The sequence below is a fragment of the Tamandua tetradactyla genome, chromosome 3 (genome assembly GCF_023851605.1).
Source record: "Tamandua tetradactyla isolate mTamTet1 chromosome 3, mTamTet1.pri, whole genome shotgun sequence".
Lineage (NCBI taxonomy): Eukaryota > Metazoa > Chordata > Mammalia > Pilosa > Myrmecophagidae > Tamandua > Tamandua tetradactyla.
The window spans coordinates 169,788,431-169,807,928 of record NC_135329.1 but is presented as its reverse complement, the minus strand read 5'-3'; the positions used below and the strand labels follow the sequence as shown (position 1 = coordinate 169,807,928).

Here is a 19,498-nt window from a genome sequence, read left to right as displayed (position 1 = left end):
ATATAAACAAAAGCAAATTAATCAACTTTCAATAGGAAATTTGCCAAGTAGAAGTTAATATATTTCTGTGATCTCAGATAAATCTTATAGGTACTTGCGATACAGAGAAAAACACAAATAAAAGGCCACAAATTCCTTTCCTGCCTTTGGGAAGATAGTTTCCTAAATGAGTCCATAATTTTTGTTACTGACAGATTTCATTTTACAAACCTAAGGCTGGCATAATCAGATTGTAGAGCAAATCTAATTCTTGCAAATGGAATAGCTAGCACAGCTTTATTTACCTCAGGAGTTACAATTCAGTCTTGGGAACAAGCAAGTTTTGTTCAGTTTTAACATTAAAAAGTGAAACGCTGACGCTTGTCTCTGCTCACCCTTAAGTGAACTTCCCTGGCCTGAGCCTTGGCTCTGATAAACAGAAGAGCCGCTTTACCACACTGGCTGTGTTTGCATATGCAACAGTGCCTGATGCCACCTTGAATCCAACAAAAAGGAGGCCATTTATAACTCAAACTTGCACTTGAAATGTATGTGCTTTCATTTTGTTTGTAAAACTAATTTAAGGATACACAGGTGGTTCAGTGGCAGAATGCTCACTTTCCATGTGTTAGACCTGGGTTCGGTTCCTAGACCATGCACAAAAACAAACCAACAAACAAAAAACTTATCATTTAGTGAAGAAGTCATCCCTGGGAAGGAAGAGGTTATGAGAAAACATTTTTGTTTTGCATTGTTTTGTGTTTTAAGGTTATGGAAGAAGACCTACTATAGGCAAAGAATATTGAGGAGAAGGGCGGGGAGAAGGCCTGGGGCAGCCAAGAGATTTAAAGTACCCTGCAGTAAGCTTGACATCTGCGCCCATTCAAAATATCTAAAACATGAAATAATTTATCCTGAATTGACACTTTATTTTACAGGTGAATTTTTTATTCTGTAACTTTTGTTTATAATTTCTGTAGTTAGATTCCCACCCTCCCCGAAAGAGATATCCTGAGTTAGTTATCCATTCATTCATTCATCTAACAGATATATATTAGATGTGAACCATATACAAGTCATCTTGTTAGGTATTTACTCTCATGGCACTTCTGTATTTGTTGTTACTATGCTTACCTTTTCCACATTTGAGTGAATTTAGAGAAATATTGGAAAGGTATTTAAAATCTAATTAGGCTCAAATATTCCCTTACTGGCTTTTAATTCCCACCCCTAATACCATCAGGTTCATGTATGCACACACACACACGCACACAACACTGACACTGTTTTCAAGATATTGTGACATTGCATTGATTATTCTTTATAAACCACTGTAAATAAATGTTCCAGAAGATGCACAATTAAAATTTGGGAATATTTGTAATTTTTTCAAAAGAGACCAGCTTTTTTAGATATTTTGCACCTGCAAACCTCAAAGTTTCAAATCTGCCAACCAAATTTGGTATGCTGTGTGTACACACAATTCTCTCCTTGGAAATAAGCAGATATGCACATGGAGTGATTCTGGGAGACATCAAACAATTCTTTGTGTTCTTGTCACTCCATTACTTCTCTTCATGGAATATCCCTTGTTCTCTTCTATAATTGGTAAATATTGAGAGCCTCTATATCTACTAACATTTAATTTTGCACATTAAGATAAGGCTCACAAAGTTCGGTGAAGGGATATCACTTCATTTACAATAGCTTTGGATTAAGAAATAGACAGCAGTGTTTATTCCTTGAAGTATACTTTAAGTACACTTTGTGTATATGCATGTATTTCAGAGCAGAAGAAAAAGTGTATTTGCTAGTTAACACTTAGACAAATTGAAGTTAGATAATTAAATTGCATTCAGAACATGCTGACATATACATCTGTAGCTGTTTATTAAAGTGAATGTAAGTTTCAATCAAGGCAAGTGACTAGGAAATGACTAAAATGGGCAATCATTTTTAAATCAGTTAACAATATTTCAGTTATGCCACATCATACTTAATATGGTATTGTTAATTCAGCCTAGTTATCTTGTATTTAAAGGTTCAGAATACAGCAGAGCAAGAAAGTCCTAAAAATGCTTTCAGAGGTTGGATGCTATAGCAGATGAATATAAGGTCTCTTTTACCACTTCATTTTTCAAAGATATGTCTGTACTTCTTTTTATAAAATCAAGCAGGAGGGTGGGCATCAGTGGCTCAGTGGCAGAGTTCTCGCCTGCCAAGCTGGAGACCTGGGTTCGATTCCTGGAGCCTGCCCATGTCACAAAAAAAAAGAATCAAGCAGAAGATTTCAAATGGCTCCACACCCGTGCCTCTCCAAAATCAAACAAATATGCTTACTCCTTCACTAAGTGTGACAGAAATATAACAACATTGTTAGTTAATTTACTCAACACAAAGCTTAGCTATTTTATTTTCCTGTAGAAGGGTTAATCGATATCTGTTTTCACCTATTAAAAAAGTCTCAAATGAAAAAGCATAAGTTAAACTAGTAACCAGAAACCGAAGAAAATAATTTAAGGAGAGAAGAATACCCGCATCTCTAATTTTCTCTTCTTTTCCTTCCTCAAATCTGTGCTTCCTTTTCCCTTTATGCTTTGCTTTTCTCATATCCAGCTACCTCTGTATTGATAAAGCTTTGCTTTTCTCATATCCAGCTACCTCTGTATTGATAAAGCAAATTAACAGTGAGCTCATTTCAAAGTTTCATTGAGCTTCTCAGTGAGAGAACCAACAAGATAATGAAAGACCAAGCAGAACAAAGTATGTTGAAGGAGGATGATTTATTATTTATTTGGTTGGAGGAAAAAAGCATTTATATGATTTGTTAAGCTAGAAACAGGGATGATGGCTTGGTCACTTGTTTGGGTAATACCTTTGTCATAGCAATCTGGAGCCATCACCCAAAGATGCCAGAAATTCATGCATCAGTAATAAGGAATGATGTATCTGAGACATTAACCCTACTAAGCTATACAATTTCATGCCTGATAGGGACCAATTAATATGGACCCTAATTCTGTTCTTTCTCAAACAAGCTTCCAGAAAAATGCTTAGGGAAGTTATCAGAATATTACACAATAAATTTTTACTTTTTCACAGGTATATGGTTTATTTCTCTTTCACAGTGCTTTTCCCTCCTCACCCTACCCCCACAGCCATATCAATTCTTTCTTGATGGTGGGAGAAACTATTAATTGCACTAAAATGATTAATTTTGAGTTGTTGATTTTGGGGGCCCAATCGGTGTTTTAAAACTTCAAGAACTAAGATTTCTTATCTTCTTTGTCTGCTGTGTCTTAAATACCTATTAAAAGGAAGAAAAATGCTTTTGAATTCAGGTGTCAATAATCACCCACCTGAGTTTTATTATTTAAATAATTTAGAATTTTTGTAATCTCAAAGGCTTTTGTTTAAACTGTGATGCTTTTCACTCTCGGCCAACATTAACGAATACCTAAGCTTGTGCAGCTAGAGTCCTTTGTTTTCAAAACACCTTTGTAGCTGAACTTTTAAACTAAGTTTTAGGCAGATTTTGAGCAATAAGTTTAATTTTTCAAATATGTTCTTGCTTTTCTAGGTTATTCCAATGGTGCAAGAATTTGTTACTAACAGATTGGGACGCACATTCATTGAATCACCACCCTTTGATTTATCCAAGGCATTCGGCGATAGTAACTGCTGTGCACCACTGATTTTTGTACTCTCTCCTGGAGCAGACCCCATGGCTGCCCTTCTAAAATTTGCTGATGACCAGGTACCTTTAAACAGATGGTGAGGTCTGATTTTTTCTTAAAGCAACACTTGCTTATAGTTGAGATTGTAAAGGTTGAGTCTTTGAAAGACTTGGTGGTCCTGAGGTTAACAGGGGCCCAATAAAATGGGACTTAAATGGCAGCACAGACATTAAATGCACCTTATTATCCAAATTATAAAACCAGAATTTGGATTGAGGTGGCATTTGCTTTTCTATTCTTTTGAGGAGACACTGTTGCATAATGTACACTAGAGTTTGAGCTTGGGTTGACATAACACATTTGAGTCTGAGGGACAGTGACCCTGGGGAGTAACCTCTCTAGTCCTGCCCCTCTTCCTTGAGCTACAGGATCTCCCTTGACCTTCCAGAACAAGTGTTCATTATAGTCAGATCATGAGGTTAGGCTATGTTCTAATATTTACGTTTCTAGGCTTAGAAATTATTTAAATTGATTCACTATAAATTTTCTTGAATCCTACAGTATAGAATAAAAAAATAATAAACACATGTGATTGGGGGTATTCTGAGTTAATTTCTTCTCAAACCGATTTTTATGATACTAACATTTCTAAAACTGCCACCACTTTTATTGATTACTTAATATACTATTAAATCTGATAGACCTCATTAGACACATTTTTCTTTTAACTTGTACAACAACCCTCTGAGGTAAGTGGTGGTATCTCTACATTTGAGAATTGTAGACCATAGATTAGTTTCTCAAAGGTCACATACTTACAGGCATGCCTTGGAGATAGTATAAATTGTGATAAATGAGTCACATGAATTTTTTGGTTTCCCAATGTATATAAAAATTGTGCTTATATTATACTGTAATCTATTGTGTACAATAGCATTATGTCCAAAAAATGTACATACCTTAATTTAAAAATACTTTATTGCTGAAAGCTACTAATCATCATCTGAAGCTTCATCGAGTAGTAACCTTTTGGCTGGTGGAGGGTCTTCCCTCAATGTTGATGGCTGCTGACTACACAGGGTGGGGGGTGATGAGTGCTGGGGTGCCTGTGGCAATTTCTTAAAAGAAGACAACAATCAAGTATGCTGCATTGACTGACCTTTCACAGTAGATATCTCTGTAGCAGGTGAGACTGTCTGATAGCATTTTACCCACAGAACTTCTTTCAAAACTGGAATCAATCGTCTCAACTCTGCTGCTGCTTTCTCAACTAAGTTTATGTGGTATTCTCAATCCTTTGTTGTCTTTTCAGCAGTGTTGACAGCATCTTTATCAGGAATAGCTTCCATCTCGGGGAAACCACTTTCTTTGTTCATCTATAAGATGAGCCTCATGATGCTCAAGATGCATCAGGAGATTGCAGCAATTCCGTCATGTCTTCAGGCTTCACTTCTAGTCCTAATCCTTTTGCTGTTTCCACCACATGCGCAGTTACTTCCTCCACTGAAGTCTTGGACCCTCAAAGTCATCCATGAGGGTTGGAGTCAACTTCTTTCACACTCCTGTTAATGTTGCTCTTTTGATCCCCTCCCATGAGTCATGAATGTTCTTAAAGGGATGTGGAATGGTGAATTCTTTCAAGAAGGTTTTCAATTTACTTTGCCCAGATTCATCAAGAAATCATGGTCTATGGCCATATAGCCTTATGAAATGTTTTTTTTTTTTTTTTTTTTTTTGCATGGGCAGGCACTGGAAATTGAACCTGGGTCTCTGGCATGACAGGCGAGAGCTCTGCCTGCTGAGCCACTGTGGCCTGCCCTGAAATGTATTTGTTAAATATTAAGACTTGAAAGTAAAAATCACCCTGATTTATGGGCTCCTGAATGGCTATTATATTAGCAGGCCTGAAAGCAATATTAATGTCATTGTTCCTTTCCAACAGAGCTCTTGGGTGCATTGTCAATGAGCAGTATATTTTGAAAGTAATATTTTTTTCTGAGTAGTAGGTCTCAACCGTGGGTTTAAAATATTCAGTAAACCATGCTGCAAACAGATGTGTTGTCATCCAGGCTTTGTTTTTGTATTTAGAGAGCACAGGCAGAGTATATTTAGCATGGTGCTTAAAAGGATTTTTCAGAGTGGAGCATCAGCTTCAACTTAAAGTCACCAGTTGCATTAGCCCCTAACAAGGGAGTCAGCCTGTCCTTTGAAGCTTTGAAGCCAGGCATTGGCTTCTCCTCTCTAGTTGTGAAAATCCTTGATGGCATCTTGTGTACAATAAAAGGCTGTTGCGTCTACATTAAAAATCTGTTGTTTATGTAGCCACCTTCATCAGTTATCTTAGCTGAATCTTCTGGACAGCATGCTGCAGCTTCTACAGTAGCACTTGCTGCTTCACCTTGTACTTTCATGTTAGGGAGATGGCTTCCTTCCTTAAACCTCAGAAACCAACTTCTGCTAGCTTCTACCTTTTCTTCTGCAGCTCTCTAACCTCTCTTAGCCTTTATAGAAATGGAAAAAGTTAGGGCCTTGTCTGAATTAGGCTGTGGCTTAAGGGAATGCTGTGGCTCATTTACTGTTCTATCCAGACCACTAAAACTTTCTCCATATTAGCAATAAGGCTGTTTTACTTTCTTATCATTTGTGTGTTAACCAAAGTAGCCCTTTTAATTTCCTTCAGGAACTTTTCCTTGCATTTGCACTTTGCTAACCGTTTTACATAAGAGGCCTTGCTTTTGGCCCAGCTCAATTTCAGCATGCCTTCCTCACTAAGTTTAATAACTTCTAGCTTTTTATTTAAAGTGAAAGACATGGGACTCTTCCTTTCCCTTGAGCACATAGTGGCCAGTGTTGGATTCTTAACTGGTGTAACTTTAATACTGTTGTGGCTCAGGGAATAGGGATGTCTGAGGAGAGGGAGAGAGTCAGGAGTGGCAGGTCAGTGGAGCAGTCAGAACACACACATTTGCCCATTACATGTGCCATCTTACATGGACACGTTTGTGGTGCCCCAAAACAATCACAGTAGTAACATCAAAGATCACAGATCACCATAACGGATATAATAATAATGAAAAATTTTGAAATATTGTGAGAATTACCAAGCTGTGACCCAATGCTGCTGGAAAAAATGGTGTCAAATAGATTTGCTCAATGCAGAGCTGCCATAGACCTTCAATTTGTAAAAATGCAATATTTGCGAAATGCCATAAAGACAATAAAATGATATATATCTGTAATAGGTTAAATACTCTTTACTAGGTCAATTTGTATTTTAACACTCCATGTCATTTTATACCGCATGTTATTCCTATATACTAGAGCATTGATTGTTTAGTATGGCATTTACTGTTCTTAAAGATGTGTCCAGTCACCGCCAAAACAAGCCAGTACCTACAAGTGAACAAAAACTAGTGGTAAACATATAAAACTTATGTCAGAAGATACAATTTATACTTGTCTTATGCTCTATATCAATTGTATGATGAAATTTTAAAGCGTATGGACCAAATTTGTTTCTCCAGAAATCTAACAGGAAGACATCTTTAAAAAACAATGGTTATTATTTAATTTGTCACTGCAGTAGAATTTCTCTCTCCCTGGTCTGTAAATACCTTCAGTCATTTCCTAGAATGGAGATTTCATTTATTCATTATTCATTCTTCAAGAAATATTTTTATTGCACGCCTCCTATGCACCAGGCACTCTTGTACAGCTGCTGGTGCATGTAGGAGTGAACAAAATTAAATGCCTACTTTTATGAAGCTTAAATTCTGCCTTCATAGGGTTTAAATTCTAGCTTATATATATTTTTCATTTTTCAGCTATGAAAAGCACCATGAAAAATAAAGCAGGGGAATTAGTAAATGCAAAGGTCTTGAGATGCAATTATTTTTCATTTGTTCTAAGATTAACTAGCAAGGAGGCTATTGTGGTGGAAGGAGATGAAGTCCAGGATGTGGTGAGAAACTAGGTCATGTCAGGCCTTTGTAGGCATTATAAGTACTTTGAGTAAAATGGGAATGCGTGGTAGGCTTTTAGGCAGCAAAATGATCTGATCTGATCTATCTTTTATGAATCTCATTCTAGAAGTAGTGTTGGAAATTAATTTGAGTGGTGTAGAAAGAAAGAAGAGTGCAAGTAGGTGGCAAGTGGAGGTAGTATTGAAAGTCCAGGAAGAGCAGTGGTGCTAGGACTAGAGTGGAAGTGGCAGAGGGAGTAGAAGTGTCAATTCTGAGGGAACTCCCCCTGTTCAAATCAACATGAACTTTACAACCCTTTGCAACCTTCCTTGCTCCTGTCTGTATCTCTCCCTACAGTGTACCACGTGATTATTTTCTGGCCCCTGTGTGGAACTGTTCAATGCATTGTCATCACTTGCTATCCCACTTTTTCTAGAAACAGTAGTACCTGGCTCTGTTTTGTTTTCTGCTGCTTCTACCACCTAGTGACAATGGGTCGTGAGCATCCAGAGAGGGCCCGAGAACTTATTCGCCCACAGCTTCCATCACTCGCACTCAAGGTCTTTTCCAGGGACACAATCAGGTGATAGCTTCCCTAAAAAGAAGGATATCCAAGGAGTCAACAGACAACATATTCAGAAGCTACAGAAGAATCAAGATATAGAACTGAATTCCAGGAAACATGTTCCTACAGAATTCTTTGAAGAAACTTTTAAAAGGGAATTAGTACCCCATATTAGTGACAGACCCAATATAAAAAAATTTAGAATTGCCATAGCCCAAACAACCCCAAGAGAGGTATGGAAAGATCAAAGGTGATGGTGGCATTATACATAGAGGATAGGATTCAACAAATGAATATGAATACTGATCATTAAATTGATACGTCTCTTAGTCTCCAGTATTTTAGAGCAGGTAGAAGAACCTAAAATTGTGAAATTTTAACCCCTATCAAAGTCTGAAATATGTTCTACAACTAATTGTGGTGCTCGCTTTGAAATTTATAGCTTTTTTTGTATATATGTTGTTGTTCACAAAAAAGAAGGAAAAAAAAGGTCGATTGTGATGATAAAGTATTTAAGCCCTCTAGCCTCCTATATTCTGGAGCAGCTAGAAGAAAAAAATATGAGAGGATCGTATGGTAGCCCATGACAAACTCTGGGATCTGTCCTGTAACCACTTGTTGAAGAGTGCTTTGAAAACTATTGTTTTTTATTTCTGTGCTTTGTATATATTTATACTGTACAATTAAAAAAGTTAAAAAGAAAAGTTTAAAAAAAAGGAATTAGTGGATAATGTTTTTTTTCTCTTAGTTTTATTTGGTAGTACAATTAATTAAAATATAATTAATCAAAGGTCTGGAAAAACCAGGACAGGTTCATTAATCTATTTATAGTTTTCTTTTTGGCTTTGGATTTTAGGAGTTTCTGTATGACAGCCAGTCATATAGACTTTCATCTCCTTTTCAAGTTACAAGTCTTCTTAATCTTTTTTGTTTCCATTGTTTATCTCATCCATAGAAGAGCTACATACCTTTCCATTTATGGCCATGACTGATTCCAACATGAATTAACTTGCTTTTTATCTAAGTGTTTACAGACTTTTTCATCAATAAGAGTTTTGGGAACTGCATAACATGTTAGGCCTTTAGAGATGTTATGCAATTAAATTCTGATATATTTAATCTTAATATTTTCTATAATAATAATATCGATTCTTCTAAAAATGTGATTTTTAATAGCGTCTTTATTGTTTTGTATACAGGGTTATGGAGGATCAAAACTTAGCTCTTTATCTCTTGGTCAAGGCCAAGGGCCCATAGCTATGAAGATGTTAGAAAAAGGTGTCAAAGAAGGAACATGGGTTGTTCTTCAGAACTGCCACCTTGCCACCTCTTGGATGCCAACCCTCGAGAAAGTCTGCGAGGTAAAAATATGTTTTTAAAAATGAATTGTATTCTACCAATCTAATTAGAAATTTATACAGAGCATCCAAATACCTCCATTCCTGTCCTTTAATTTGGAGGGTTGGGGGTAGTGACAAGTCTGTATTACAGGAGCGATGAGCTCATATTAGGAACTGTATCCAGAGGAATAGAGGCGCACATGGTCAGGCAGTGTTGTTTCCCCCTGTACTGAGGGTGTGCTTATCCAGTGAGAGGGAAATAACCTGATCCCGAAGAGCAGACTCGAAGGCAAGAGGCAATCACAGGTTAGACAAAAACCAACTCATTTTTACAGCTATGAATCAAAAGCAGAAAGGAGGTTGTTTAGGACAGAACTTTTCTTTAACCCCCATTTCACCCACTTGGCCAATTAGCCTGCCCCAGAGGAGCAACCTTTCTGTGGGTCACGGAACACCCCTAGTTCGGTGGGCAGAAATTCCAGAGGAAAAACCCCTGTGGCTCAACTGAGTAAATTGAGTACCTGACACTTGATTCCAGTTCACATGAAGAAAATGCAGCAGTTGAAATTGCCCATGACCCCAGCCCCGACTCCGCAGGCCTTCTCAGAATCTCTCAGGCTACTAAATAACAGAGGTAATGATAGAACTTACACTATTGAGTCACACAAGTGAAACTTTAAGTGACTGGTTTCATTTTTCTTTTTGACGTTTGTCAAAAAGTTTTGTCTGTATCTCATCCCTTGAATAATGCCTGGCCTATAGGAAGCGACCAATGTATACTTATCAAATTAGTGAGTGAATATTGTTTCACTGCTTGAAACCTTTCAGGGGCTTCCTTTTGTGTGCAAGATTAAGTTAAATATATAATTCAGTGCTGTTAATGACATTCACAATATTGTGCTATCATCACCACTATCCATATATTGGAATGAGACTAAAGGGGGAAATTTTCAGTTGTATATATGCTACTAGAATAAGAACTTTTAAAAGAACAACAGCATAGGACTGTACAATCCAAGCCATGAACCTTGCTATAAACCATGGCCTATAGTTAATAGTGCAATTAGAAAAAATGTTCTTTCATCAGTTGTAACAAATGTACCACTTTAAAGCTGAGTGGTAATGACAGGGTGGTATATGGGAAGTCTGTATTTTTTGCATGATTTTTCTGTAAACCTACAATTCTCTAATTAAAAAAAAAAAAATAGGTGCACAGTAGACATTGGGCAGCTGGTGGTTGGAGAAAAGATGAATTATTATTAAAGAATGTTGGCAACTATGCATCCTTCCCAATTCACCCCATCCCTTCACACCCATTTTTTTTTTTTACCGATAAAGATTTGCAATAGAAAGGAAAAGATAGTGCTGACATGGACAATTGGGGAGGTAGCAGTTAGGGAATGGGGCTGTTCAGGAAGCGAGGGACGGGTCCACACTAATTATTCCTAGGCTCTATACAGCCTTCATGACAGAGCCAAGTGAGAATTCTGTTATCCTTTGCAGTTTAGGCTTGTCTTTAACAAGTGGAGCTAATAGTGCTGTTCTAATGCTCCAGGATGAACTGGTTCTGCTCAATCTTTGAAATCTTCTTTTTTTTTTTTTTTTCCTATCTCCACTTGACTTAATATTGACTTATTTGAGTGGGTTGCTTATTCTTACAAGCTGGCTACAGGAAGAAGAAGAGATTATACTTAATCTAGCTCAGCGACAGAGATTTTATTTCTGAAAATGTTTCAGTACCATTGGTGAGGATACAAGATTGCTTGAAACATCTTAGTTTTTTTTTGTTTTTTTTTTGCAAATTCTGAATTAGGTAACAACTTTTTTTTTTTTTTTTTTTTTTTTTAAAGGAAGGAAAGACAGAGAAGGAAGGAAGGGAGGAAGAAAGGGAAACATTTTTAAACATTTTCTTGTTTTATTATATTTTGTTTGTTTGTTTGTTTGTTACATGGGCTGGGGCCGGGAATCGAACCGGGGTCCTTCGGCACGGCAGGCAAGCACTCTTGCCCGCTGAGCCACCGCGGCCCGCCCGGTAACAACTTTTAAAACCTTATTGCCACATAAATAAATTTTATCCTGGAGAATGGCAGCTCTCTAGGCCTTCTCAACGCATTATATTGGTTCAGCAGTGGAATCAGAATTTAAGGCTTTTGCTGAAAATTGCAGCAATTAAAGCTCTGTTTTGTGAAAATGCATCCTCCCATTTCCAATGCCTCCCATGCACATATGATCTTTAGATTTTCCTTTGGTTTTAGTCAATCGTTTGTGTCTGATTTCTTTTCTTACAGGAACTAAGCCCAGAATCAACACATCCAGATTTCCGAATTTGGCTGACAAGTTACCCATCTCCTAATTTCCCTGTGTCTGTACTGCAAAATGGAGTGAAAATGACCAATGAAGCTCCAAAAGGTTTACGAGCTAATATCATTCGATCATACCTTATGGACCCCATCTCTGACCCTGAGTTCTTTGGCAGCTGCAAAAAGCCTGTTAGTAATGGATAAGTCTTGTTACCTCAGCCCTTAAAGCAATTCAAGTGGCCCCTGGTGATTCTGGATGTGTGAGCTGAGTAAAACTACAATTAAATAGGCCTCCTGCACTGCAATGCAATTGGTTTTGATTACTGATTATTGACTGGAGGGAAGTCAATTTTATTAATATTTTATTTTAATTTTACCACCAACCTCATTCCGGCTCAGCTGAGATCTTGTGGGGTGTCATTAATTATGTAGCTTTCTATTTAGAAAGTCAGCTGTAAGCCATTCCCAGTACAAATTTGCAAGGTTGGAGAATCTTGTTTCCGGATATTAACTGAATCCTTTGCTATGTGGAGCCATATCTCTAAATTAAAATGTAAAAATATTTCCTCCATATAACTATAATGAAAACTAAAATGATTTTACTCCTTGACTGATGGGACTCATAAGAGTCTTTTCTTAGCGTCACTAGGCAAGAGGGAAACCACCCACTGCTTTCATGATTAGAATTCTGTGTGTGAGTGTCTGTGACCTAAAATTGTTTCACAGCGTTTTACCATAATTAAAAATGGAAGAGTTTCTTTTTAAGAGGGGTTATGAACCTTGGTGTTTTTTGCCATTAAAATGCTTACTCTCTTGATGTCTGGATATGTTGTAAATATGCATCAAAAGGAAACATTGAAAGTAAAGAACTGCTTTCATTATACAAGTCTTAGATACTAAAAAAAGAAGAAAAATTTTTAAAAACCTATGTTTAAAATAAGTTAAGCCACATTCTAAGTTCCTAAGACCTGCCTTCTGCCTACCTTTTTCATCGATTGGGCCCTGAGACAGAGGGTTACCCCCAAGTAGTTAGTTGGTGAGGGCATTTCTGTATATGATGGATGGGTTGGACAGAATTTCACTCACCCTTTTCTTTCCTTCTAAATCAAAAGATCAGTCCATCTGTAGTCACAGATATTAAAGGTCCAGACATTTACAAACCAAAGTCCAAACCAAAACCAGAGCAGCAAAATATGTTTGCTTTTTTTTTCTGTTTAACTTCTACTTAGAAATAACTGTAAACTTACAGAAAAGTTGCAAGTATAAAATAGTACAAAAACCCATCCCTGTGCCTTTTATCCATATTTACCTTCTGTTAACATTTTACTCCATTTTTGTTTTCTGCATATGTCTCTCTCCCCTCTTTGTCTCTGGCTGTCTGTAGTAAAATGTCTTATAATTATTTTAAATTGCAAAGCCAGCCTTGGTTCAGAAAGTACAATGCAATATATTAATCATTGCTTCAGTTTTCAAATTTAGGCTTCAATTCTCCAGTACTTCACCTAGAGCCTGTAATTAGTGGGCTTCAGGCCGTAGGGAGAAGAGAATGGAGTTGGTGTCTTTATTTTTATAATTCCTCCTGCACTTGGTAGCTGCTGATGCTGATACAGTTTGGAGTGTGTGTGTGGGGTGGTGGGGAGGGACAAGGGGGAAGGTGCTGCAGAGTTCTTTTTCTGAATGGTATGTCTTGGGGTTCACTGCACTTGGTAGGAGTTCAAAGCTGACATTTTTTTCTCTTTCTCTTGAATTTTTTCATGGGTTTCCCTCAAGCTCCTCTGCTGGAGTCCTCTCACTGTGACCCTGTTATTACCCGTAGCAAAGCCTCCCCTTCAGCTTGCTGCCCCGGTCCCCGTCAGCTTCTGGTTCTCAGCATCCACTCCATGCAGGCACATACTGTCAGGATTTTCTCCCTTCCTGGCAAGAGTTCTCTTGACTGGGAATCGTTAAAAATGACCCCTGGCGGACATTTCTAGTACAAATTCCCCATTTGTCCCTTGGGAGTCACACCAGTGGCCCCCATTGGAGGACACATGGTATCTTCCCTCTCACACACTGCTCAACCTTTCAGGTGTGCGTTTTGTGCCTTTATAAATAAATAAATAAATAAATAAATAAATAAATAAATAAATAAATAAATAAATAAATAAATAAATAAATAAATAAATAAATATCTGTATTGCCCCTTGCTTCAGGGAACATGCATCCGTTCTTGGAGTGGCCCCATTAATTCCTTCTCACTAAAGGACATAGTAGAGAGACCCCACCCCCAACATCGCCTCTCCCCTGGGGGTGGAGGAAAGGGAGTCACAGTGCAGCAGCTACTCTCTGCGAGGAAATCCCTTCCCAAATCCTCTCTCAAACTCTGTTCTGACCATTTAGTATCCTTGTGGGTTTCAGAGCTGTTTAATCAGTTTAAATTATCTCCTTTAAAATTTCTCCATGGTAGTCTGAGCCCACATATTAAAATTTGTATTTTGTGCATTGTGGCACTTCAGTTGGCATCTCCAAAATTCTATACTTAACATTAACTTAGATGAGCATACTGTGCGTACCACCTGGATGGGTATACAGCTGGGCACATTTTTTGCTTGAATAGTCTGTAGAAGCACTCTTAATTCTGTTTTAGTTAAATGTTGTGACATAATATACCCCTGCAGTATTTATAAGCAAAAGGAATTCATTACTTTCATTTTAAAATATGCAAGTAAAATGCAATGTTAAGAGAAAAGTAATGATATGGCACCATTTCTTCTCACCACAGGAGGAATTCAAGAAATTGCTCTATGGCCTCTGTTTCTTTCATGCCTTAGTACAAGAGCGACGGAAATTTGGACCCCTGGGGTGGAATATTCCTTATGAGTTCAACGAGACTGACCTGAGAATCAGTGTGCAGCAACTCCACATGTTCCTGAACCAGTATGAGGTACCGTAAAAATCACAGCAAGGATTTTTAATCAAGCAACTATTTGCTCTTTATCACATTGTAAGTGTTTGTACAGTGAGCAGGGACTTCTGATTAATTTCTGCTCTTATAAAATGAATAGGCTGGGTGGTTCCCAGCAGTTTATTAAGAAGTACTTTATTATAGTAGGATACTGGAATTGCTATAGTAGGTAGTTAGGGTGTGAGTTTGTCTTTTAGCAACCTGTACTTTATTGGGGTTGGGTTTTTTTTGTTTGTTTTCTGTACATAAGCACCCATAAAGATATGGAAATTGATTATATTGTACTTACTTTGAGAAGGATTTTGGAAAACCTACAAATCATCTAGGCTCCAAAGTGAAAAGAAAGAGAAATGAACAGACTGATTTCCTTCTCTTCTGGAACATGATTTTATTTTTAGAGAAATAGCATTCTATTATTCTGGAGTTTAGGCCATTTGTCAAGAGCGAAAAAAAACATCTAAGCCGTTAGTGTTAACCTGTAGCATAGATTCTGAGAAGCAACCAAACAGCCTGAGGTGGTCGCATCCACCACATTTCATCCTCTACACTTCTGATACAAACACACCCACTCACCCCCACACACTTATATTTGCTTTTGTACTACGAGGTACTGCATTTTTCCGCAAGGTTACTTTTCTTTCTCTTATTTGGTAGAGTAGTTTTAAATTGCATGGAAGTTACCAGACCAAACTCTCTTTCATCTATAACTTCTACTCTGCTGCCAGAGTTCCCTTTCTTACTGCAAATCTGATTATATCCTGCCCCCATTTAATTTTAAAATTAAAAGGAGATATATTTACCTATAAATATTAATAGATTACATTAGAATATTAATAATAATTACATCCCCTTTTGGCACACATGTGATGAAAGTAGCATCCTCCTACTCTGTGACTTAATTATGGGGCCATATGTGATGAACTGTAAAGTTGTTCAAACCAATAACCTGAATATCCAACAGTTGGAGAATTGTCAAGTACATTATTGGTATCTGAGCAATTGAATATCAATGATATCCATTTATATAGAATTTTTAATGACATTTATATAGAATTTTTAATGCCAAATGCCATTAATGTAATGTAAGTGAAGAAAAAAGGCTACAAAGCCACATGTGCAGTGAGACCTCAGTTCAGTAGGTATTTATATCTGCATATATACCCATCTAAAAGACTATAAGACAATAAAACAAATTGTAACAATGATAATTTTCGAGGGGTAGTATTATGACTGATTTGTTTTTTATTTTTAAAATGAGAACCTAATATTTTACGATCAGGGGAAAAAGTTATGAAAATAGATTTCCATTATTTCACGATGAGCTTCACGTTGCTAGCAAGGCAGGCAGGGCCCTTCAGCACCACCCCCCTTACTCCTTCTTGAGGGCCGTCACCCACCCCACCCCACCCACCACAGTACAGACATGCTTCATCTACAGCACACTATTGCACCCCGGCTCCTTTTTTCCCCTTTTCTAGCAACTATGCATCTTTTAAATGAAATTTTATTTTCTCAGAAGTCTATCTTTTAAGAAGCTTTCCCTGCCCTCTCTCCTGTGTACTATTCCCAGGGTCCCTCAAAAGCCCTTTCTTTGTACTCCCTGGACAAATTTTGATGATAATACTTCTCATATTAGCTGCCAACTTCTTCAGTCCCCCATTAGATTGTGAGCAACTTGAAGGTAAGTCCTAGGTCTTTCAATTCTACAGCTTCGGCATCTTCCACAGTTCCTGGCTCAAAGAATTCATGGACTATGTTTTTGTGGCTCAAATGAGAATATTACCGAGTATACCCCCTTCTCAATCACATATATGTATATATAATGCAAATCAGAAGATTTGTAACGTAGTAGAAAATAAAAGTTGGTGATTCACTAGCATAATCATTGACTTCTGAAATCTTCTAAAACTAGGTGAAATGACTTTGGTGACTACAACTGGGTAGCTATAAGGAACTGAAATATTTCAGTAATTTTATAGTATTTTTAAACAGTTTCATTCTATCTGAAGTTCTAAGACAACTGCACATTTGATATGAATTGACAGAATTGAAAGCTTCTAATTGAAGTTTTCATTGTTATTGCTTTTTGTAAAAAAAAAGAATATTTTTATCTTTAAAAAACATTTTTGCTATCTTTTGGTTTATTTACACTTGCAATTCAATTCACAACCTTACATGAGTGATTACTATGGGTTAGGCATGTAAAGAAGAATCCATGGTTCCTGCCTTCAAGGTGTTCATAGTTCATTGGAGAGGAAAGAAATCAAATAAATAACTACAATACAATGTGATAAAGGTTATACGTAAAGGTGAGCATACCTCTTGGTTTGTTGGCATTTGCTATGGATTTTGAAAATGGTTTTAAAAGCTGCTGTTTTGGTACTTCCAGCTTCTGGATTACACACAGTTCTTGTTTGAATACATAGTTAAATTGGAAAGATGATGAGCGACACCCAGTCTCTCTTTTCCCTTTGGATCAGAAACTAGCGCTTCCCAGTCAAGGACAGCATGCAGGGTAATCACGAAAAACCAAGTACACTGGGACACAGGTAGCTAAAGCCACCTATCACAGGTAGTGGTGGAAGAAGTGTTTCACACTAGTGCTTATCATGACCACTCGGGGGGGCTGTCATGCTGTGCTGTGACCTGTCCTCTGGCCTTCAAAATGCATAAAGTACTGGCCACCAATAAATGGAGTCAGTAAAAGATGTGGAGTTTATAGGTTTAGCATATATGAAATATGTAAGGGAAATAGAAGTTGGACAGTCCTACCATACCCACAGGTAGAGTAATCTGGATGCTGTTACTACAGCAGTGTTACTTATTACATGATGCAAATCTACAACTACTATTTATTTTATCATTTGGTGACTTTTTTATTTTACAGTAAAGACTTTTGGTGTTCAAAAAATACACCTATTTAATTTTCAAAATTGTATGTTATAGTCTATAGTGAAGAGTCAATCGTGTCAACGTTTTAGAATTTAATAACCATAAAATCCAACTTTGCAGATTATAGACAATTTTATTTTAAGAATTTAAAATGATAAAACTATTTAAAAAATACGTTCTTCAGAAAAAAGTCGGAGACATATTATTTGAGACAGATATGACCAAGAAGCTAATTAAAGTTTGTGAAAATACACTTAGAAAAATTATTCTGCTTATACTTTTAAAAAATAGTCATTATAAAATCCTTATTTGCTTTAATATTCAATTATTTTAAGAAATAATTTTATTTTGAAAATGTTTGGCTAGAGATATTTTATAGATCTAAGAATGTACTAAAATAGATTACTCAATTAATATATTGTATTTTTAAGTTATTTCATTGTTTCACATCCACTTTCACTCTCAAAAGGGTCTCACTTCAGACATTAGTATATTTGTTCACCCTACCCATTTAGAGGTGTGAAAACAAACAAGGAGGCAAGCAATTCTGGTTGATGTGATCAAGGAAGGGTTCACAGTGGAGGAGGTACTTGGGTTGGGACTTGAACAATAAATTGGAGGTTTTCAGGTAGACTTTGTGGAGAGACAACAATAAAGAGGTTAAGAAGGAAAAAGTGCACAAAAGTGAAAAGGTTCAGTCAACTATAAGTGACTTGGAATACTTTTGTATTCCATGCCAACTGATTTGGGGATTATTTTAATTGTTATTGGTGTGCCTTTAGGAGATTTGCACTTTAGGAATATCATTCTAGCAATAGAGTGGAAAGTAGATTAGAGAGTCTTAGAAGAGAGCCAGTTTTAGGAGACTATCACAATAACCCAAGCAAGAGATGGTAAGAATTCAAACATTTGAGTTAGGGTGGGGAACAGAGTAGAGATGCAATAAGATGTAGGAAAAGAATTGAAATAACTATTAAATGTAAAGGAAGATGAAGTCTTGGTTGACTTCAGTTTTCTGGTCTGGATGTGGTAGTACCATTCATTAATCCAGACAAGAGATAGTTTGAAGAATTAATAGGTGTAGAGCAGATGTTAAGTGGAATTGCAGGGAATTAGAATACAATTACTTCAGTCTTCTACATTTTATACATCTGGATGTCCAAATGAAGATGTCTAATAAAGTCTTGTCATATAAATATAAAGTTCAAGAGAGAGTAAGCAAGAAACAGAATTTGTGAATTGTAAAAGTGTTAGCAGAAGCCTGGAAATATGTAAGATCTTAAAGGGGAGGCCTCATGGCATAAAAAAAGAAAAGCACCAAAGATCAATAGCAGTAGAGGATAGAAGATATGGAAAATGCAGAACTGAGCAGCTGGGAAATAAAAGAGAAAAAGCAAACCGAGTAAAATGGAATATCAAAATTAGCCCACCCTGTCAAATGCTACAGAAAGTAAATTAAATTGGATTTGCAATAGTGATTTCAAAAGAGTGCAAAATATCTTTAAATGCTCAACTCTAACCCCTAGGGCTTTGCAGAGATAATATTGTATTTACTGAAAGAAAATGGCTAATTCAAACATGTCCTTCTGTGTTTCTTTTAGTCCATTTGTGTCAAAAGAACATGATATTAGAATGCATCCTTCTGTGTTTCTTTTAGTCCATTTGTGGCAAAAGAACATAATATTAGAATGCATTAAATGCACAATGAGAAATAATGATGTGGTACAAGTACAAGCTATTTACTTTCATCAAGAATCTTTTAATGATGGTTCAACATAAGAAAGTCAATTAATGTAATACACCATATCAACAAATCAAAGCAGAAAAATCACATGATCA

General features: G+C 36.8%; 1 protein-coding gene and 1 long non-coding RNA gene across 2 annotated transcripts in view; one reads left to right on the top strand and one right to left on the bottom strand.

Annotated features, from left to right (window-relative positions):
* Positions 1-19,498, top strand: part of DNAH7 (dynein axonemal heavy chain 7) — a 339,933-nt gene that overhangs the window by 261,302 nt on the left and 59,133 nt on the right. Inside the window, exons 55-58 of the mRNA XM_077154513.1 lie at positions 3,560-3,736; positions 9,383-9,544; positions 11,812-12,012; positions 14,585-14,746. Coding sequence (XP_077010628.1) covers positions 3,560-3,736; positions 9,383-9,544; positions 11,812-12,012; positions 14,585-14,746 — 702 coding nt within the window. The remainder of the gene's footprint in view (positions 1-3,559; positions 3,737-9,382; positions 9,545-11,811; positions 12,013-14,584; positions 14,747-19,498) is intronic.
* Positions 1-19,498, bottom strand: part of LOC143677903 (uncharacterized) — a 40,400-nt gene that overhangs the window by 3,387 nt on the left and 17,515 nt on the right. The gene's annotated exons all lie outside the window — the stretch shown is intronic.